The 23,398-nt window shown below is 35.5% G+C and overlaps 2 protein-coding genes across 8 annotated transcripts in view; one reads left to right on the plus strand and one right to left on the minus strand.

Moving 5' to 3' along the window:
• RUNX2 (RUNX family transcription factor 2) overlaps positions 1-22,093 on the minus strand; it is a 217,863-nt gene extending 195,770 nt beyond the window's left edge. For both annotated transcript variants that reach the window (XM_050973026.1, XM_050973032.1), the window contains exons 1-2: positions 21,956-22,093; positions 21,628-21,747 (exon numbers count right to left, since the gene is read on the minus strand). In XM_050973026.1, coding sequence (XP_050828983.1) covers positions 21,628-21,685 — 58 coding nt within the window. In that variant the 5' untranslated portion in view covers positions 21,686-21,747; positions 21,956-22,093. The remainder of the gene's footprint in view (positions 1-21,627; positions 21,748-21,955) is intronic.
• SUPT3H (SPT3 homolog, SAGA and STAGA complex component) overlaps positions 1-23,398 on the plus strand; it is a 255,169-nt gene that overhangs the window by 17,422 nt on the left and 214,349 nt on the right. Inside the window, exon 1 of one of the 6 annotated variants that reach the window (XM_018921758.3) lies at positions 20,257-20,342. The exons of the other annotated variants lie outside the window; for them this stretch is intronic. Coding sequence (XP_018777303.1) covers positions 20,317-20,342 — 26 coding nt within the window. The 5' untranslated portion in view covers positions 20,257-20,316. Of the gene's footprint in view, positions 1-20,256; positions 20,343-23,398 lie in introns of those variants that run through there. 6 annotated transcript variants of the gene reach the window in all.

The raw sequence follows: 23,398 nt of genomic DNA on the forward strand, positions 1-23,398 counted from the left end.
ACACTACCGATTGTCTGTAGTGTGCGATATTGTTACAGGACACTATTCATCTATAGAGAACAGCAGCAAGGTGGACATTACAGCTGTGCTTGGCTTTTTCATTCTTCTGAAGTCATTCTGCCCCATGGAATTATTTCCAGCTGGATTAGGTCATTAATTGAAAGTGTACAGTTTGGATGTCCATAGGTGACTGGAGTTAGAAGAAGGAAAGTGCCAGTTGCTGCATGTCCCAGGTGACTGACTCTGAGCGACTTCCCTGTAGGAGCTATTTCTGGCTCATTCAGCTCTCAGCTCTGTGGCATTGGAGGCCACTGCTTGTCTTTTTCATTTTTTTTTTAATTTTTTTTTTTTTTTACTTCTTTTCCTAAAGCACAAAAGCTGTATTATCTTCCCCAGATTTTGCTGGAGTGATGCTGAAGTCTGTTCCCCTGGTACATGTCCACCTCTTCAGAGGTGCCTGACAGCCCTGAGCAGTTACAGAAATGTGCTTGTTTTTCTCTATCATTGTGAGTTCAGCATAGTAATTTAGACTATGACGTTCTCCCTAAATTGGTCTGGAAGTTGATTAGTTTATTCTTGGATCCATCCCACACTGGCTCTGGGACTTAAAATGAACCAGCTAAATAATGATAGATGGAATATTTATCCTCCTGCATAGATTCTAGTACTCTGAGTACATAACACCATCCATTTTTTAAAATGTAAATGTATAAATATCTTTATTGTACTTTTAATTTTCATCAGGTCAATCTTACTCTATTATTTGACTTTGTTACATGTATAAGAGATAGGAAAAAAATTTATATAGTATACTACATATTAAATGTCAGTGTCTCTTTATATGATGTTTAATTTTAAATCCCATAGACCAGTATTTGATCTTTTCATGTATTCCTGTAGGACCTTTTTTGATGACACATGAAGGCGTTGCAGTGATTAGAAAGGAACCCACCTTCCCCTCCACAGCTCTCAGGGCTGTGAAGTAACTGAACAGTGTTTCTTGCAGCTTGACTCCAGAAATGGTGAATAATAATTTCATAGTTGTGATAAAACTGGATGGCAGAAACTGCAGTAAGGACAGTGGCAAAGTGGGAAGTGGGTAGAGAAAGGACAAGAAGGAGAATGGTCTAATGATACGTGCTAATTTATTATGTAAAATAATGTTGTCTGTTTCTTTAAGATGTTAACAGTGACCTGATTTTAGTTTTAAAAAACACTACCAAAGACATGTGGTTTGTGATTAAAGCTCTTTTTGCTTTTGTAGAAAATGCTGAGCAAAAAATTTTTTTGCTCTCTTGACTTGGTGACTTCTTTTGCTTCTTCAGTTTTTGGACAAAAAGCTCTCAGCACTTTCTGGTGTTAAAAAGCAGCAGCTTCTGACCTAATGTACCCTTCTCTGAATGATAATGTTTCTTTGTTACTTATTTTTAGCTCAGATTGTTTTTCTCCCCTTTCCCCCAACATGATTTGTACAACCTTTAGAAAATTGAGTAGTTGTGGTTTTGAATCATCCTCCGTTTCTAGACTGAATGAGTATTTCTAAAGAAGCACAGGATTGCTTGTGAGTGGGCCTTTTTCTTACTTAAAAAGGCAACAGCCATGACAGTTTTATCCCCTGAAAAAAACCAGAAAATCTATAGACTCTTAATAGACTGCATTGTGACCCTGGAAAGGACAGCGTGTTAAGTACTTACTTAATTTTGTACCAATGGTATATTGCTAGCAGATGTCCTTTGTTTTGTTTTTACTATGATTCAGAGCCATTTGGATAAAACATTTTGAGGGAGTATATTTTGATCCTGAAATAAAGCATGACTATCCATTTAGAAACTACAGTAATACTTCATTGTGGATCAATCTATATTTGACTCCTTGTTTGGGTTTAAAGCCTTTAGCATATCAAGTACAAGTCTAAGTACTGTTATCTTGCTGTGCTTTTGGTGAAGCGCAGCAAGACAGCAGGAACAGCTGATGTGTAAATACTGATTTAAAAAAGCCTTACAGGAATAAATTTGAATTCCACGAAGTATAAATAAATGTGTTTGGCTGTTTAAAGTGTGGGAGAAAGCTAATGATGGCAAATTATTTTTTTCCTAGTAAAGTAGTTAATATTTTTGTATTGAAAAAGATCTGTGTTAATTCTGCAAGTAAGGCAGCTCTCTTCTAAACCAATCTTGTAGCTTTTATATTCTGAATTACTCACAGGAAATCAATAATCTGAGGGGTCAGCTTGTGCTGCTTATGTTGTATGGATTTTCATTTAAATGGGTAAATACACACTCATTCCCAGTGCCTTGCCAGTATTCCTGCACCAGTTAAATAATAATCTCATCAAATGGAATCATAGAAAAATTAAGGTTGGAAGGGATGTCTGGAGGTCATTTGGTCCAACCTACCAGATTCAAACATCAGGTCTCATTGCTCCACAACTATGTGAGAGAAATGCACTTTTATTTTATAGTCTTCCTGGTTTAACTGCTATAGCTACAGTAGTAGACTGTTTTTTGCAATATAGCCAAGCTACTGTAATTATTCTGGAAATACTTTTAAATGTAGACTAGACTTTAATATTAAGCAGTGTCTAAAATTACTAAATAAAATTAGATTTTGATTTTCTGGGAAGTCCCTTTCACTAGCCAAGTTAAGAGGAGAAAATACATAGTCTTTATGGAAGGTATGTATCAATGTGGTTTAATATGTGACTCCATACCTATGACTACTTTTTCTGTTAGACTGCAAAGCTCCTGCTATTATGTATTTAAAAATGTAGACATTGGAATAATTCTGCATATTTCCCTGAAAAAAATATAATGTAATGTTAAATACCTCCCCACCCTCTTCTCCTAAGAAAAAACACTCTCTTATCTGTTTCTATTTTTTTGGAGAACCTGTGCAAAAGGAGGGATAATTATTATTGTCCTTTGTTTTGTTTTTACTACAGTCATGCTTCTCAGTTATGGTAAAATGTTTCATGTTACTGTTAAAACCAGAGTATGTTTTATATGGCTACTATAGCGCTAAAGGTTACTATGAAAGAATTTTTTAAAGTAAGGAGTTTGAGCAAACCTGGAGACTTGATAAAGTATTGGAAAGGATGAAAAATTATCCCTCTATTCCTCTTGGTTTTTTTAGAAAAACAAGATATTCATGTTTTCTTTAAAGTAAATTTTGTCTATTTCTTTGTCTGCATGTGTATATATAGGCTTATATACAAGTGTAGCTCTTTGCTAATTTCCAGTTCATATGAATCTACTTGGTTATCTGGGAGGAAACATGGGAATAAATATGTTAGGAGGCAGAAAGAGGGTAATCTGTGGAAATACATTTTCTTAACATCCTTTTACTCCTCTGCTGCTTAGTAACTTCCAATTGAATGTGGATGTGTAGATTTACTATAATCAGATCTTTCTCCTTCATTTTCTCTAATAATTTGGTAAGTCAGTTGAGTCAATAACAGTGAAGGCAGGCAAATAACTTTGTCTCTTTATTTAGAGTCTCAGTAATTCTAATCTTGCTTTTGATAGATTAGTTGTGGAAATCAACATCTGTGTAGGTCTGAAACACTTAATACAAATAATGCCATTAAAATTAGCTGTATGTAAGTTTGCTATAAAAACTGTAGAGGTAAAAATGCTGATTGTCATTGAATGGGATGTGTTGGGAGAGTTGCAGAAATAGTGTTGGTCCTGGCCTAGGCCCTTCTAGGTCTGTTTGTGCCGACTGCAATGGAATTACAAGGAAATAGCCCTATGCAGTGAAAACTGAAATCTGCTCAACTGAACCAGCTTTAATACAAGTTAAACAGGGCTCGATGCATATCTGGTGACTTCAAGAGAAATGGTCTGTAGAGGTTGGCAAACTTCTCTATTCTCTGTTTCCCTGTTAAATGCCAGTTTTATTCCTTCAAGAATGAAACTCTCTTTTGGAAAGCAATATATTAAAACAAGCTCTGCCTGTGAGTTTGCACTGGCAGGATCTCCTGCTTTGCCTGCCCAGGTACGCTCACATACTGCTGCAGTTGTGTGCCCAGTGCTGACTTTAAAGTGACAGCTCGGTATCTGTTGTGTCCTGTTATGGTTCAGATGACTGAAAAGATAAGTGATCAAGTTATAGAAGGAGAGATGAAACTCTAGGGGGTTCTTTCTAATGAATTATAGAATTATTTTTGCAAAAGCAGTGCAGTGTTTGAATAATCAAGTAAAGTATTTTTCTGGAGCCAGGATTGCGATGGTAATATTTATCTTTTGAATTCTTAAGACAGATAAAAATCAAAAGCCCAAACCACCAGCTATTTTTCTTTAATGTTTAGATTAATCCAGAAAAACAGACCAAAATTTTGAAAATGGCTTATTTAAACACAGATTGATTGAGCTGTTTAAGGGGCATTTAATTTCTTTCACAAAACGACTTCTCTCTGTAGCGTCATACAGTTTTAGGGAAAGTTATTAATTGATTTATCATTATGATCCTTTTGAAACAGGGAAGTTGTAACACTATTTTGTAAATTGCGAATTAAGGCCCTGGGCAGAAACTTCTTGACATCATTTAGTTTTAAATGGAACCCTTTGTCTTCTCATCTGTTTTAATAAAGCTTTTCTAGTCTGATTGAAGTAGGTGATAGTGAAATGTGTTTGCTATCTGTAAGGACGTCTGATTTTTCTGTTGGCAATGCTGTTTCCTCCGTTCACACACAAGTGAAGATAGTTGTCTTAATAAAAATAAAGTAGGAATTAGACTTTTTTTTTCTATCATCCTTTGCTACATGTTGGCTTGCCATGTGGCTTTCCATGTGTGCCACATGTTTCTTGTATAAGCATCTACTATTAAACACAAGTGTTGGTAGCTCTATCACTAACAGTTCACATGCCCTACACTGAAAAGCCAACATCCTCTCCAGCTGATGAGAGCTGTTGCTGCTATTTTGGTAGTCTTTTGTTGCTTTAAATGTGGGGTGATGAAAGCATGAAGAACAGCTGCTCCTACTTTAATCCTATAAGAGAGGTAATATTCATGTGTTTTTATTTGTGGTTGGTGACAGACTCATTTCTTTCTTGTTGCAGCTGAAGACAAAGATGTTGGGGATATTTCAGTGCTGATTATAAGAATATAGCTACCACTCCTGGAGTTGAGAAATTCAAAAGTAGTCCACCTATTATGGTCAAAGATGGAGAAAAATTTATTGCTGTGAGTTTTAAACTTCAAAAAGCTTTTTTGTGTTTGGACTGAAGGAATAGGTGTCAGCACGCTTTTAAACCTCTGCAGTTCAGGTTTTGCTAGTACAGTAGTTACAATTTAAATTACTGAAGTTATTCTGATATGCTTGCTTATAATTAATGTAGCAACATATATATGTAGTCTTTATCTTTTGCCAAATGGAAAGGGCAACATTTTTAAGGGATAGTCCTCTAGCAAAGATGAAGCACACTTTTTTAGGAGTTTTTAAATTTGTTTGAACCAGAAGAAACCACTTTACAGCAACGACCATTAGTTGAGTCTTGTAGCCACTTTTGACATCTGACTGTAAAAAAAACTAGCCATAAATATGACTTACCTAGTTAGTTAAACTGACAGTTTAGTTGCTTTGTTACTGAAGCAGCACTGAGCCTACCAGGTAATTCAGTTGAGGTTTTGAATTTTCTTATTTAGTCAAAATATTAGTGTATTCTTACAACTAGCATGTGCAATTTTTAATTTTTTAAATTTTTCTTTGCCTGTATTTTAGTTTGTGTAATCAACATTTGTCAGCTCTATATCTTGACTGAAGTTCTCTATCAGACATTTAAATATTACTCTCTAGAATAAAAAAAAAAATAGTGGAACTGATTCCTATTGTTGTTTGACTTGTTTGAAAACTAATGGTTCAACTCAGACTTGGGTCTTTTCCAAACTAATTGCTTCTATGATTCTATGACTTTTTTTGTTGCAATTGCAAATAAAAACCAAATTGTTACCGAATTCAGTAATAGCAACTGGAAGCATTTTATATATACTTTACATGGTGAGAACAGTGTCAGCAGATTATTTGGATTATTTCAGATTTTGAAAAGGATAATAGCACTGACTTTGCTGGGAATGAGATACGATTAACTGTGCATTTACTTAAGCATTTTGCTGCATTAAGGCCCCTTTCTTTATAAATAAAACCTGTCACTGAAGCCTAGAGATAACAAGACTCATACTTGTTATTGCCAGATTTTGGGCATGCAGACAGATTCCCTGTAGATAAACTGGGATGTGAGTTTGTACTGCTTTGTTCACTCTGTCACACTTGGATTTATACCTGCTTTTTCCCATACTAAATGGGAAGTTGTTAATTCCTTTTTCATTCAAGAATATTACAACCAATTGAATGAATGTGCACTTAAACATATTGCTCACAGCAGCCTGAGTCACTGCAAGTTTTCCATCCTACATTTTCATGTGGGAAGTTGCTTATGTACCAAAGCCCTTACCTTTATCAGTGAGTGTTGTTAGTCATTGAATACAAGAGGTGTAGGACTTGGGAACTAAAAGAATCCATTTATTCCTGTCTGAGTCACTGAGGCAGGATTCTGTTCTACCAAAACCTTCCTGACAGCCAGCTATCTCATCTGCTCCAAAATCTGTAATGAAGGAGATTTTTGGGTAATTTTCACTGAATGTGGTTTTTGGATAGTTACTCCTTTGTTTCTTTAGAGAAGTGATGGCTATAAAAAATGACTTTGTGTTGTACAAGACTGTAAACAGAGTAGGACCAATGAGTGATTCTGGATATAATGGAAAATTAGATTGGATGTGGAGGATGTATTTTCTCAATTCATAATAGTTTAAAAGAAAAAGTAAATATCTGAAGACACAAACAGGCTTTGGCAGATACATAGGTAGAGACCCAACAGGCACCAGATAATCCAAGATGGGAACTTCTGTTTTGCCATACATGCTGTAGCTGAAATCTGACATGGAATAGTGAGCTCCTTTGTTTCTGATTTGTTTGTCTTTTACCACAATACTGAGGAAGGAACAGTTGGTTACCATTCACTTTACAGTGATTTATTCAGTTCCTTCAACCTTTTCACATTGATCATGGTTTCTAAAATTGTTGCGAACATCTTCTCTGCCAAAAATTCTGTGTTTTGGAATTTTGCGCCCCCTTCCCTGACCTTCTCCCTTGAAAGGTAGTGTCCAACTGGGAAAAAAAAAAGTTCTTTTTGAGCTCTCATCAAGATAGGCAGAAACTGTCTACTTATTTATGTATATGGCAGACTTGATAGTGTCTGTGAGAATGAACTGAACACCTGCCACCAGCTTGATCTGTAAGTATTCCTAATTAATCAATTTTGATTGTTTTTTTCACCTTGCTACACTACATCTTCATGGGTTGGCTATTTCAGCCTGTTCAGTCTCAGGTCTGGCAGTGGTTTACGTAAGGAGTGTAGATGTATCAGGACCAGATAAAGGACAATACCGTGCATATCATGTAAGCTCTGCTTTTCAGAAGCTGGCTGAGAAAGGACACAGTGATCAGCTCCTTTTGTTCAGGATCCTGTATGGTGCTGTTGCTATAACCAAGGCAGTTGGTGAGGTTTTTTAAATGCTTTGAATTTTTTTAAATTTTTAGTTGCAGCCAAAACCAGTTTTCTAGTTGAAATACCTTTAAGTTCCAACCCAAAATAGGGAGCAGCTATATTTGGTGATGGCACAATTGTTAGCATTGCTTTTTTTCAGATTTAAAATATGCTTACACAAAGAAAATGGAAGCGTTTTGCTGACAATATTTGCTAAGCGTTTTCCCAGCAAGAACCAAAATTACCAAGTCCTGATGTTGTGAGTCATAAGTATGACTTTTTAATATTTATTTTTTTAAGAACAGTTTTCCCAATGATACATCAAAATAAGTTAACCTTGGAGACAACTTTACTTTGGGGCTAGAATAAACACATACTCTGCAAGACTGAACTGATGATGCTGTTTGTAAACGTTCTGCTGTTGTGACTAATCTGTGTTTTCTTACAAAGGTCACACCTATGGATCAGTATTTTGTGGTAGGCACTGAACAAATGTATGACAAAACCATAATGTTCAGAATTCCTGTAAAAGAAGTGAGGGATTCAAGGTTTGTTCTTAAGATGTCTACGATTTTCAGGTGGCTCTTGCTTCCATGTGGGACCAGGAACTTTAAAAGCCATACTAGATAACCATTGCCATGTAAAAATTAGACAGTTGCAAAATTTTTAGCAAGGTGCTCATATTCTTTTTGATGATTTTTGAAAGTAGAAGAATCATATCTATTGTCATTACAAGAGCTTTGGGTGAGTTTTCAATCAGCTTCTTGGGGGAGCTGTGCCCTGTTCTATCAGAAAATGGATGAGATAGTGGGACAGTAGATAAGTGTGGTGATGCTGAGAAGCACCCTTGAAAGAGAAGACCAATGGCCAAGAACTGGCATTTGAAAATGGGACCAGACCTATGTTCCATATTTTCAAGACCTGAGACTGAGAGGATCAGAAGCATGAGAGATGAATGGCAGAGTGCTAAAAGTTTGCTAGAGTCAAATATTTGGCTGTGAAATGACATTCTCCTACTACTTTTACCATTCCGAAATGTATGAGAATCTTTAAGCCGAACAAATTTACAAGGAAACGTGGAAGAAGCATTAGAGTTGCCATGAAAACAAGCTGTGTTACATGAATTACACATTGACAAAACGTGTGCATTGCCTGAGCCTTAGTGTTCCTGCCATCCCTGAGCCTCTGTGCATATTATCAAGGACAAGTATTTTCTGATGCTCTTCTCTGTGATGCATAATCCTAGTCAAAACTACCTTTTCCTATGTGTTCAGTTTTCCTGCTGGAGTCCCTTATGAAACAGTCTCGCAAAATATGTTCCCAGAGGCTGCTGTCTCCTGACTTTGTTTTCCCTTATTCCAAACACTGAAATCAAGTTAGAGGTTCCTGAAGTATCACAGTTGCTTCTCTAATAGCATGCAGATTGGAGTAGTCAAGTTTGCTGCTTTTTACAGATGTATATGGATATATGCTTGTGTATATATAAAACTGTAATGAAGTGAAAATCTGGAGGCAATTTTTCTGTGGCAGACCTGTGTAGACAGAGTTACTCAGAGAGCTGCCATGGAAGGCAGCGCTCCTGAGGTGAACGTGTACAAATTCTGTTCCATTGGAACAGAGCGAAAGGTTCCCTGCATGAGTTCTTGGAAAAGCTGTGCATCTCCCCTGCTAGGACATTTGTTAGTAGTCAGGAAAGGAAAGGGTTTACAGGTTAAGAGTATGAGGTAAGTTTTCCACCATCTGACCTTTCTCACATGCTAGCACAGAGCAGCTTTTCTGTAGCATCAAAAGATGTTATTGTTTGTTAGAATAACTCCGCTAATAAACCCTCTTGTACAAATGTATCTATTACGTTATAAAAAGAAGTGTGCTACTATAAATATTGTATTGGTGTAACTGCATTTAGCTAGGCCTTCTTCCATCATCACTGTCTGTAAACATTTGCATTTCTAACATACTGCACTGCTTTTCAGCATTACCTGGGTCCTTCCTTAAGGTACACCACAAAAGCTACTGACAATAGTTCTGTAAGGTGCCAGTGGAAGAGGAATACAGCTCTGGGCACTAGGTTAGTGACAAAGATGTTGGGATGTGTATCATCCGACAGGGTTTTTTTATTATTCTAGAATCTGTAAGTTTTTGTGTTTTCCTCATGCTTCATGAACTGTTATTCTACATGTAATGAAGCTGAGATCAAGTAAGTGTGATCTGACATGCATCAATGAACTTTCTGGGATCTGGTCTGGAGTTAGTTATTAATTATTTATGGATATTGTCCCTGATCTGTGTGTGGTCACTGCTTAAATTCTCTCAGGCTATGGTAGTACAAAGCAAACTGGGTTTGCATGAATGCAGGCACTTACCTGCTCAGTTCATCATGTGCACCGTGAATGAAAGTAGAACTGCTCTGCCCTTGGAGAAATCACTGCTGCACCTCACATTAAAAGCTTGATTTCATCTGGTTAAGGAAGTGTAAGGCTCATGCCAGGGGATATTTTATGTGTGGTTGTTGTGTGTTTTGAATATGGATTAATCTTTAGAATATTTCTTAGAAAAAGTGGATGAAGAAACAAACAGTGATGTAAAACTTTGCAATCAAATTAGTGATGTAATAATCAAAAGCCAAACTTTTATTGAGAAGACACAAAACCAATCTGTGAGAAATGGCAGATATATGTTTTTTTCCATATGCCATACATTAATTACAGTTCACAGCTTTGATACTAGTACTTTTTGTGCTAAATTGTCCACCTTAGTCCTTCTCACAAAGTATTGTTTTTTTCTTTCTTTGTAGGATTGATTCATATTTTTTCATAGATGAGGGAGTATATCAGTGATGTCTGGACATGGCTGTTTCCAGAAAAAATGTGGAACTGAATCTTCCTAAACTTGGTGATTTGTGTTACAGCATATTGCCTGCTGAAACTGTGCCTGGCTGGGGTTCTTGCTGTTGTGAAGAATAACATACTAGAATTTCATGCTAGAAGCTATTTCTGTTTGTTTCTGCTTGAGTTTTTTTTGTTTGTTTTTTTTTTTTAACCAAACACTTCTCACATAATTTTCTTTATGAGGAGTGTAATAAATGTGTTTTGTAACATAAATATATTGCTGTTGTTTGACTGACTCTTCAGTCACTGTATTCACTTCTTCTTTACACTGAAGTTTACCATAATAAGCAGCTCGGAACAGTTTACTTTCTGAAAAACAAGTGACTCCTGGTAATGCTCAAGTGTGGTTTGTAACATTCCAGAACTAGCAAATACTAAAATACACTATATTTTCCAACCTGAGCTTCAAAATAATAGAATATGGATCTGGCATTGAAAAATACTGGTTTAATATGTGTATGAAACAGATTTCTGATGAAGAGGGAATTTGAGAAATACTTCTTTAAGAATTCTAGTGAGATACACAAACCACCTTCTGTAAGCTCTCTGAACATAACTAACATGCTGCTCAGTTTATTCAAAAAAGGACTGTAAATTCTGGAAGTTTTAACTTGATATGTTTGCAGGTAACATGATTGATGTGTAACTCTAGAATGAAAGGAGTATTTAGAGTCTTGGCTATCAGTTCACCAGTTCTTATTTCTTAAACAAAGACAGGTCAGATATTAGTCTTGTCCTCTGTGTTAGTTTCTGGCTTCATCCTATGAATACAGACATATGTAAACTCAGAAAATATCCTAACACTTGAATGTCTATTGATTACTAATTTGGGAAAAACAGAATAGTGGAGGGGGGCTAGCCTATGTCACAAGATTTTTTTTTTTTCATAGCTTCTCAGAGGTATATCATATTATAAATGCATTAGAAATGTTTTGCTCTGAGGATATGTAGCATTCCTATAAAGGTTAAATCAATAAAAATGATTTGGCCACATTCCTAAGCATGGCTAGAACAGGTAGCCCGTTGTTTAAGGTACCCTTGAATTTCTGGATCAGATTATTATGGTGCAGCAAAAAGGCTTACTAAAGGCTTCTTACTGTCTGCAGACGTTCTGTGTTTCTATGTGAAGATATCGTCAGCCTAAAAAAACCTTCAGATTTTCTTTGCTACTGAAAAAAAAGAGCATTTTTATGTGTAGAGGTCTCAAATGTTGTGCTGTGTATGCTGTAAGTTTTAAAGGAAGTTTTGCAACAAGAAGGGGTGAAGACACGTCAGTAATTGGTAACAACCAGGTATGTAAAGAAGAGAAAGAGACATCTTTTAAATCAGTGTTAAGACTAGTAAAATTGCTGCCCATTTAAGTATCTTTTTTAGTTTGTTTAGATTATTCTTTTATGCATATCTGCTGAAGGGGAATAGCCATTATATGATGTATATTTACTGTATTTAGCCAGTTCAATGAGAAAGATTATGAAATGTAATAGTAGAAGACTTCAAACTGTTACTTCAAATTTGTCTAACTTTATACAAAGCTGATAAAAATTTAGTAGCTATTAAATAGTGTTTATTCCATACATCTGGTTGATTTAGTAGACAGAGCTGAAGTCTGACAGTAGACTGCTTTTATAGATACAGTGCATTTTAAAATCTTTCAGGCAGGTTGAAGAGCTACTGTATATTATTGTTACAGGGCAGATTTGTGTCTTACGGTGAGTGCATGTGCTATGCATCTATGCTCCTGACATTTTTATATAGGTTTTATGGAGCACAAGCTTACTGTAAGAACATGTCACTAAGATTAGAGTTCAGATTCTTATGGGTATTTTAAATTTATTTCTCTCAGTCTCACTGTGCCCTTTAAGAATGCTGGAGCTAAAACCAGTGCCTTTTTATCTTTGCTTCTTCCTTTTTAATATTTTTTTAAAGTGTGCAAGAGACTATATTATTTTTGAATTATATCATAAAATGTGAAATTGTGAAGAGTAACTCTGATGATAAGGCACAGAGCTGACACTACTGGTAACTGGGACTTTGTCTCAAGATGTTTTTCAGTTGTGAAAATTTGATCAGTGAATTAACCGCACATCCAGCTACATGCATCTTTGATCGGAATTGGAACATTCCAGCTCGTGTGTGTGTCTATGTGAGCTGGCTCCCTCGAGTAGATTTTACACATGTGCACTACACATGTGCCTTGAAAATAGTTAGTAAATTATTATTATAATTCAAATTAATAAAATTACACTTTTTCAAGCCTTTATTTTGTACCTAATGAGTATTATTATAATTAATCTTTTTATCTGGGCAAGCTCAAGTCTTCATTTCTTTTAAGATGGATTAATACACAGTTTGCTCAGCTGTAATTAAGATTTTGCTTTTGCTTTTAAAGGTAATATTAAAATTTTACTTTAATGAGCATAGAACTCCAAATTATTACAAGGTCATGGCTGAGTTAATTGCCACCCAGAATAACAGAGCATGATTTTAGGTCCTATTCCTGAAACGCTCTGAAATTAAAAGTTGTTCTAGCATTTGCATATGCAATGCACAGTGGTGCACTAGAATGAAACTGTTTTAGCTCCAGTATGAAAATGATTTGCACTGTGGAAGATAACTTTCTTCCCATTTAATGCCAAATTAATTTTTTTTGTTACTTAGATGCTATTTTTTTATCCAGAAATGACTGCACTTTTTCTGAATGTTGATTTCTTTAATAAAATAAAAAGAGTGTAACTTGTGAATTTTAGTTTTTCTGTTTATGCCGTTTAATCAAAAAGGGGGGAAATAAAAATATACTGAATAGCAAGAAAAATATAGCACTTAGTTTTGATTGTACAGAGTTGGATGTAAGAGGGGTGGGAAGGAAGCAAAGTGAATGCCCTTTTTGCAGAAAATCCTTTTGGGAAAAGAGAACATTTTTACTGGTGTACACTAAGGTACGGCGCCTAAGTAAATAGTTGCTGCTTTCTGGTCCTGTCAGTTTTAAAGAAACCATTCATTGTTATGGATTGGTTATTCCACAAATACCCAAATGCAGTGGAGTTAAACTTTGATACCACTGATTGGAAAAATGCAGATGATAAACTCTCTTAGTGTGAATTTATATGGATGGTCTTACTTAGAGGAAATAAGTTTTGCAGATTGTGTTAGGAAATAAATATACTGCAGGCTCTAAGTACTCTGTAAGTACAAAGCTGCTCCTGTGCTCGAGTATTGTACAATAGCTGGTAGAATTAATTCATCAAACTCTTGTTAATATTGAGTCACTAAGCTAGAACAGATGTGTCCCTTCAGTGTTACAGAACAAATATGACACTTTTTTCCCTAAAAGCTTTCTATTTAAAGGTGAATAGATGATGCGTTTGAGTGAAAGTTACTCCTGGAATTTATACAGAAAATGCTGCAAGGACATAAATATCACGGGGGTTCAGTGTTATGGCTCACCTGAAAGGCTTTTGGAGACGTGTTAAATGAAAATAGCAAATTCTGACACTACGGTCCTCAACATCGTTTTTTTAAGTTGTATCTTAAAATGCCTTTTAATTCTCATTGAATCCATTTTAATTCATGTAAAATTATTCTTGCTGATTCTAGATTAAAATTTGTACTCATAGTAAATTTTTAATGTATTATATTGTTACAAAAATGCAGTTGAGGATGATTATCAGCTCTTGGAAGAACAACTCTGCGTTTGTATCAGGGATCTTTCCATGTCAATGTGGTTGTGCTGTTTTTTTGTGAGCCCCTTCAGTGGAAATATATTGCACTGTGTCAAAAACACCAGCTACAAATAAGACTGCTTTGGCTAAAATGTGTTTTAGCTTTGAAGGTTGAGGTGAGTTAAGAGTGGCCAGTCTGATGCCCACAAAAGCAGTTTCTCTCGTCATTGAACTATGGGAAGGAGTAAGAGGGTACGAAGGGACTGACACCAGACATGTCTGTCTCATAATTTTTACCAAGTATTCTAAAATCAGTACTTCTGGCATTTGTTATTTCACTACAAGCACTAACACTTAAAATATATCTAGAAAACTGTGGTAGCATTAATAAACAAAGTTTTTAACAAATATTAGTACAGGACCCTGGCAAGTTCCTCCACGGCATGTTAGCAAGATATGTGAAGAGTGGCAAATGTTCTTGGGGTACTGCTGGCAAATCTGAATGCAGTAGCACATTATCCTTTATGGCTTCAGTGCTAGGGTGGAAAATATTGTACCAATAGAGAAGTTTTCTAACTTTATGCTATTGCTAGTTCGACTTCTTAAACTTGAATTTCACAATTTTAGAAGTGTAAGTTAGTAGGAATTAGAGGCTTGAACTGTATACATGTGTGTGTTTGCACATACACAGCTCATTAACATTTCTTAAAAGAAAGAATACCCTGTTCTAATACCACACACAGATACATTAAAATATTGTGTGTTTTTAACTCTGTCTTTTCTGATTTGTATTTATATGAATTACAGGTCTTTTGAGGGATTAACACTATCTGTAGTCAATGTACTTAGGTGTAATTATTTATCTATATTACTTTTTCTTAATGAAATCATAGGCAACCCTTTCTTTTGCTTGTGTGTATAGAGTCAAATATATTAAATGTGTCTGACTGAGAAATTCAGTTCAGTAATGACTAATGACTTGTAACATCCCCCTGCTCTGATTTGTTCCAGCAGAGCCACTGCATCCAGTATATGGTGCTTGATGAACATGTGTGTCTGTGCATATAGATGCAAATGCATCTCATTAGTGTTAATTTTCATTGTGATCAAGGCCGGATCCTGTTCCTCTGAACAGTATTATATTATGTAACTGGCAGTGGCTCTGTCTTTCTGTTTTAGTAAACCACAGAGTAGATTTAGATCTAAGATATCTGACCATGAGGGATGAGTAAACAATGGTTTGGCACACTTACGGTTCAAATAAATTCTGGGGAAAATAAATGTATGTAAGGTCATCAGCTTTTAACTTTCCTTAATCAAGAAAATGAATGATAATAAATTTTAATTCATTATGAAATGCTAGCAATTCAGAGGAAATATAATATGTAAAATAAGCTGTCTATTAGAAATATAGTAATCATATTTGAATGCATTCCTGCCAAAAAATTTTACCATGGGGTTTTTAGCTATAACAAATTAAAACTTAAAACTGTTGATAATTCCAGAACTGCCTGACCTTAATGAATATGGCATTTTTAAGAGACAGACAGCAGAAGAAACTGTTTCTACCCTTTGCTGTAAAAATAAAGGTGGTTTTATTGGAGATGAAAAAATATTAAGGAAAACTATTGTGCATACAATAGATAATGTACAAAAATACTTACTTTTTAAAGCATCCTATGTACTTAAAGGAGAATGTAGCCTTTTTGCTTTAATCTTTTGCTGTTCTAAAATTAACTTTTATAAATAAAAACATTTAATAAGGAGTAGGTTGTGCAAAATAATTTAATTGCTCTGATTAAAATGACTTCAGCAGTTCAAGAGAGTCAGGAGAAAACCTATGGAGTTTTCCCTCCTGGGGCAAGTTCCTACATGAAATAGGAAACTTAAAGCTACACAAAGAAGGCTAGAACAGTACACAGTATGGTAACAAGCAGAATAAAAAATATATACAGGAAACAGATGCATGAATAATGGATTTTTTTTTTTTTCAATTGGAAGTGTTAAACTGCTTTATGATACAGTAACCTGACTTTATTTTGTCTTTATGCTCATCTTTAAAATATTCTCTTTAGGGTGTGCTTTTCAGTATGTTAAGTGGCAGGTCTTATATTTATTTGTAGAAGAGAGCATGTTTATGTAAGGAAACGTGCTCTTAGATTTAGGCTTTATTAACTTAAAAACAAAAACACCTGAGAGCAGAAGATAGACCTCCTTAGTCTGTTTCCCTTAAGAATTTAGAAGGCAGTTTGGAATGAATATATCTAATAGAAATGAAAGCTATTGTATGTAATATGAGCACAAATTAATTTTGTTGATAGGAATAGGTATTTGTGGGGGTTCTGTGGTGGAAGAGATAGATGTTTTGTGGGGGACTTTTGTCTCTGCATCAAAATCTGTGGATAATTCCTAAGTCTGGCAAAATCTTGTTGAAGTGGCACACCATCTATTTATTTGCTTCTGTGTATGCCTATCAGAATATATATTGCATTTATTCCATTTAGGCAAATTAATTTTTTATCTTGAAAATAGCAGTTGTATGTTTTCTTGTTGCAGTTTCTCAACTGCTTGTATGAAACTTGGATTCTCCCAGTGCTGAATTTAAGACCCCAAAATGCTTCAGGTTTTACCATCTTAAACTCACTATTTATCTTGAGGCTGACTTAATTAAAGTATTATATACTCTAGGGCATATTAAACATGGCAATTTATTGTAATTCTTATTAATGGAGTGTATTTAATGAGTTTTCAGAACCAGCTCCTTCCCCTACAACACACAATGTTGATTTTTATTGGGTACATAGAGGGAAACATGCAAATAGTCTGATTTTCAGGAGGTGCCCAGCAGTGACAGCTGCTCTTGGCTCCTGTGGTTTTCAGGCAGAGCAACGCTGCACCTTTGCAGCTTGGCAAGCACAGGATAATTCCTCCCTTCCCTCTCTGCTTCAATTTCCACAGAATTGTACTGGACTTGAGCATAAAATAATGCCAGATTCTGCTTTTAGCTTCAGCTTTTTGCATTGTTAGAGTTCCAGCAAGTATTTCTTAGTTGTTATTCATGTTGTTCGTTGATGGTGTCTGCCACAAGGTGTGACAGTACATAAACACAGTTATTATCTGTCTCTCTTGAACTGTCTGCACTGTCTAGTTAGCATCTCTTGCCAGAATTGTTAGCTTTTTTTTTCCCCTTTTTACTTTAATGGGTGCAGTATTAGACGTTTGTTAGTTACTTGTGGCTGTTCTGAGCTTCTTGTTACTCATTAAAAAGTACAAGTCTCTTCTGAAAGCAGTTGGGAAAATTAAGTTATAAGGTGCAATTTTAAGATTAATATTAGTCTGACCATGACCAAGAAATCACACAGCTTGAGAGGAATTTCAGTATTATTGTTATACTCTTAATGTGGGGTGGCTGAGCCTTTAAATATTTCTGGTAGAGTAGTTAATACAGCATGGAAGTTTGATATTTGTACAGTTTGTAAAGGAATTTGAGGTGTTACCCTATTTTGACTTCAGTTTTCAAGTATGCACTGGTGCATCATTAATCATAGGAAATGCAAAAATAAATAATATAGTCCCTTTGGATTTTTCATGTGAATACTTACCTTTTCCTTTTTTTGTATATACAGTTGAGGTATTTAGGTAACCCCTAACCTTTTGCTTCAACAAGGAGGTACAGTATAAAAATATTACCACAGTCTTCATATGAGCAGTTCTCTCTAAGAAAACCTCTAGATGAATATTTATTGAAAAAAAGCAAAGTTGCAACACAGAATGACTTCGCTTGGCCTGAATACTATATTTTAGACCACCAGTGAATAAAATTAAAAGCACATGGATTTTGAATAACTAGAAAAGGTTGTAATTGATTAGCACTGCATGAAAGTATTGAAGTGGAGTGAGTTTTGATTTGTGAATGGTCCTATTCAATAGAGATTAATCCTGTATGTTTGATAAAATCTTAGTGCCCCTAATGAGATAGGATTTTTTTCCTCTCCCAGTTTATTTAACCACCAGATACTCTGATATTCTCCTGACAAACTAGAACATTTTGATCTTACTGAATTTAACATCGGTGTAGTTGATTTAAGCAATGTTGGCTATTAATAGTTCATTTGAGGAAGCTAATTAAACAGATCAGTGAATTTGCTGCCTGCAGACCTTGTAAGTGATGAAGAGCAATCCTGCAGGGTTTGGGGCTTTCGGATAACGGCAGCCTCCATGCGAAGCTGCAGCTTTTTTAATGCATGTGAGAATACTCATTCCTGCATAGTTTTCAGTATTTTTTTTTTTATCCTGGTATTTTAAATTATATTTTATGCAAATAGCAGTGATTCCTGAGATTTTGCTTAACATTCACAATAGTATGAATACATTAAGCAGAGCTGGAACATACAGAAAACTGCTTTCTATACACAGATAATGAAAAAGGATTTGTTTCTCTCTTACCAGTCTCCTAATTAAAATGAAACAAACCCTTTAAGATTCCCTACCAAACAGTAAAGCAAAAGAATTGAAATTTACAAAAGGCTTGTCATTTTTTGATGAAGATATTGAGGAGTATTTTAATATAAGCGGAACTTGAAGACTTTAGATTTACTACATCTCCATTGGGATCAGCTTCCAGAAATTACGTGTGAAATAATTGATTGAATTATCAGCTAAACAGGGATCATGTTTTCTTTCTGTCATTGGATTCTTCCTCTGAAGATGCACAAAATATAGTTGAAGATGCCTTTTACTATTTCAAAATTGTAATTGTTTTCGGAGGCATTTGTGAACGTTCTCAGTCTCTTAAATACTTTGAGTAAACAATGTTTTCCAAATTTTATTCCAAATATGCTGTCTGTTTTTTTTTTTTTTTTATAGTGTTTATTTTGAGCCTTTTTTCCCCCCTTCAAATGTTATGGATGTAAATATAATAGCCTTTGCTGGATGAAATGAATCCCGTTTAAAAGCCTGAGAAGGTTTACACAGGCTTGATGCAGTCAAAACCTGTGAATAAGTGGCACAAGGTAGAGAAAATCTGGATGTGAAACCCAGAATGTAGTTAATTAAAATGTACTAAATTGGAAAGGAATATATGTGTTTGCATGAACAAGGAAAGGATCCTTCCAGTTTGCTACTCTTGTATTTCCCTTTCATATGAAGTCAAAACCAGACAAAAATGAGTGGAATAAAAGCTTTCAGGAATATGGTTAATGGCACAGATTAGCAGCCATGCCGGTTAATCATAGCTCTGTTTTCCTGCCCTGTTATGACTTGTCATTATGTTTCATCAGTTCAGTCTTGAAGAGAAACAATTAAACTCAACAGTCATGAAAAGGAAGAAGGTAGAGATGGGAAGAGAAGGATAGTACAGAAAGAAAGATCGTGCATTCTGAGGTGCTGCTGCATCATTGAACGGCAAATTCATGAGCAGCTTGGGTATTCTGGCTTTTTTTTTTTTTTAACAATAAATTCTGCCTCCTTTTTATAAAAGTGGGTTTTCCAAAATTTGGTTTTAGCTCAGGTTACACTGCTTACACATTGACGGAGCTGATGAGATTTTGTAGTTCCTTGCATCTATTGTTTGTGTCCAAAGTGAAATTCAGGTATCTAACCCTATTTAGTGAAGTTCAGGAAAAGTATTAAGCACAGTATCACAGTATTTCCCAGTGGCTTTAGGAATTATCAGAAGTAGGTGAATTAAGCAGTCAGACTTGGTGTTTTGATAATTTTAGCCAACTAAATTTCTTCTAATCTCTTTTGGAAGTAAAAGCAGAAGAAAGTCCCTATACATGTAAACTGTATTTCCTGTTGTAAACACTGGGATAATGTGGTCTGGCTATGCTTCTGCTGTGCTTTGCTCAGACACCAGTTTGGGTAGAAAAGCTGCTTTGGCGGGTCTGTGTTTGCATTTTAGCTCAATATTCAGGGTATTACAGCTGCATGACCAGCCACAGGTCATGTTATCTCATCTGGTATCTACAGGTCATATATTAAATTGGTCACCCTCCTGCAAGAAGCAATTTCTTCATTTCTGTTCCTATACCCGGTCTCAGAGCTTCATGAGCTTAACTGGGAACCAGTCAAAGTGTGTGAAGTAGGAGGGGTAAAAGGCACCCCAGTCACTACAATAATGGGGATGTATGTACTGGAAATGCTTCTGGCATTGTTGTTTTTCATAGAACAGGGGCAAGGGAGGGAAAGAAATAGGTTTAGCTACGGTCCCAACATAATTTCAACATGACGGACACCATTAAGAAAATCTTGTAAGTTTTCACCTTTTTTTTTTTTTTTTTCACTAAAGCTTTCAGAATTTTCAGTTAGTCTGTTTGAGCTGCCTCAGTAAAAGATGCTTTGAAAAAAATTCGTTACTGTACTTCTTACAGTTCATCAAGTGTGATGATAATAAAGCATTTTCCAGTACACTTTAAAATATAACTTCATTTTACTTGCAGATAAATCAGTTAAAGTCGTATTTGATTCTTTTTAGTATTTGTAAGTCGCTCTCTACTGATTTTAAGTCTCTGAGAGGATGAAGCTTTTCAAAGTAAGCAAAGATAGAGGTGCAATTTTATAGTGTATTTATGAGTTTTTATGAGCATTTATATGTACAGTGCACATAAATAATTACTTCAGTATATACATATATGATTTCTTAAAGGAATCTGTGTTTACAGTTCAGAATATTGAAGTAAATATTTGGCAGTGCTCTTCTACAGAGTTTTTTGCATCCCACTTTGAATTAAACTTTAAATTCAGCAGCATGTTAGATCATGTATTTTTTATTTCATAGCTTAATATTTTCATGCATGAATGTTTTGCCTTGTTCATAATAAGTGTAATGAGAAGAATTTGCTTTTACAATTGAATATATTATCAAACAAGCTTTGCTGTGAAATGAGGGCAACTGAGGACTAGAAAACTGCAGATTTACACTGATAACTTCATCTGAGATATATGTGTAAAAATAAGATGCCTGGAACAATGATAGGGCAGTTTTGGGTAGGATAGGCTGCAGTATGCTGTACACTACTAATTTTCATCAGGTTTAGAGAGCAAGCAGTCTGAACCCTGTGATTTAAGTCTTTTACAGTATCTTTTGTTAACCACTCATAGTGGATATATCTAAAAGTGTTGCCAGAGTTCTTAATGAGATTTTCTGAGCTTCTGTTTATTAACTCACTAATTTATCTTTTGCCCTAAGATAATATTAAACATTTTGCTAGATCCCATTAGGCTCTTTGAAATTCGTGCAGCTACACCTTGATCCTAGTGACAGCTGAGCACACCTCCTGTCAAACTCTAAGGACTGAACCACCAACTTCCCTTTGCGCAGCTTGCCAGCTAACAAATTTGTTCTTATATCTGCAGAAGCTATTTAGAGTTACTTCCCCCCCCCCCCCAAATAAAACCCAAACAACCAGGTATACTATTTCAACATTCTAACATCCCATTCAGCATTTTTTTGCTTAGATAACTACAACCAGTATTGTTCAAAGTAAGAAAATTCTCAACAGCGAAAAACAGAAGCTCAAATATTGCAGCACTTACCCCAAAAGAAGTTTTGCTGACATGGTGTCACTGAACTGAACAGGCTGTTTGATGCCATAGTCCCTCTTGGTTCACGCAGAGCTTTCACCTTCTGGTGCAAATACTTCTTGGATCCTCAAACTGAAAACACAAACCATAGCCAAACCTTGTTTTAGTTTTACTGTGTCCCTGGATTGCAAAGACTCTATAGTTGGTTTTTTCTCTGTCAAAAAATTGTGTAGTGCTGGTAACATGTGAAAAGGAAGGCAACAAAACAAAAAAAAAGAGAATGAGCAAATATTTGAAGGACCTACTATTACTGCATAGACTGTGGTTAGAGAGCACTTACTGACTCTGTTGGTCTCAGTGGCTGGTAGTGACCTGCGGAGATTAACCATTTAAAAACCAGAGACTCCTTTCTGTCCTCCTGGAGAAAGTTTGCACCGCACTTGTGGTTCTGTGGTTGTTTGTGAGGCGAATGAAGCATTCACACAATCCAAAAAAGCAAAAGCTTTAAAACTCCTTTTTTTTGCAAGCACTGTTACTGGAGCGAGCGAGTCATGTGGCTGTGACATCAGAGGACTCCAAGTAGGACTGCCTACACTGTGGCTTTTTCTTTCTCTCTCTCTCCTTTTTTTTTTTTCCTTTTCTTTTTTTTTTTCCCTTTTTAATTTTTTTAATTTTTTTTTTTAATATCTTGACAAAAGGCTGGTGTAAGGCCCTTCCTGGCATTCAGAGGGACATAGCTTTTTAATTTTTGTGACTCATGAGGCTTTGGAGAGAGTACAGAATGCTGTAAGAGCCCAAACTTCTGTACAGTTAAAGCATATGGACAGCAGAACTTTATTTGTACTCTCAGTTCAGGTTCCCCCCACTCTTCTTCCCCCTCCTTTTTTTTTTTTTTCTTTTTTTTTTTTTTTTTCTCCTCCCATTCCTTCTCCCTCCTTTATTATTGTGTCTGTGGAAAAGTGAGCAAAATTGGCACAAGTGGCTGTGTGAAATTCTGAACAACAGTGATGATTTACAATAATTTACATCTTTGGATTGTATCACGATCTTGGGTCTGCTTCATATTTGCTGGGTGGCTGGATTCCTTCTGTTTTACTTTTTCTCCTTGTCGTCTTATACTTGTGAATCTGTAACTCATTGTAAGAAACTTTACCTTTCCTAAGGTCTAGTAGCAGGCTGCTTGTTGGGGTTGTGTTTTTCACTGTAATTGGCTGTCACAGAAGTGTTAGTCTGGGGATTCCTTTGCAAATCTTAAATCATGTCTGCCTCGCTTTGCATGCCTTCAAAACTACTTGGCAGTTTTATGTGATGCAAATTACAGGCAATTATGTTTCTTTTATATTTGGGGCAAAATATGTCATTTGGATATCATAACTGGTTGTGTGCTGCAGCCTGGGAGTGATGCTTTGGAACACCGGCATTGGGAGGATTTAATGTGGATGTTGTGTAACAGAGTGAGCTGGGAGTGTTGTGAGGGTTTGGTTGTGCTTACATTAATTCCTTATTGTAGTTGTGGTGTTTAAGGGAAATAGAACAGTCTTAAACTTTTGGGGAGACTATAAATAACTTCATTCATCAGTTAATGTTAACACTTAGTTTTAAAATGAAACATATATTTGATTCATATGTAAGGCTCAAATACTTAATATCATCTGTGTGCATGTGTGTGTGATATTTTTTTATATACTTAATGTATTGTAACTTAGACTTTGATTGTGTAACATAAGCCCTGACTGTACTGGTACAGAGTGGGTTAACAAAAGCAGTATTTTTTTGTTTATAA

This window comes from Serinus canaria, chromosome 3, assembly GCF_022539315.1.
Source record: "Serinus canaria isolate serCan28SL12 chromosome 3, serCan2020, whole genome shotgun sequence".
Lineage (NCBI taxonomy): Eukaryota > Metazoa > Chordata > Aves > Passeriformes > Fringillidae > Serinus > Serinus canaria.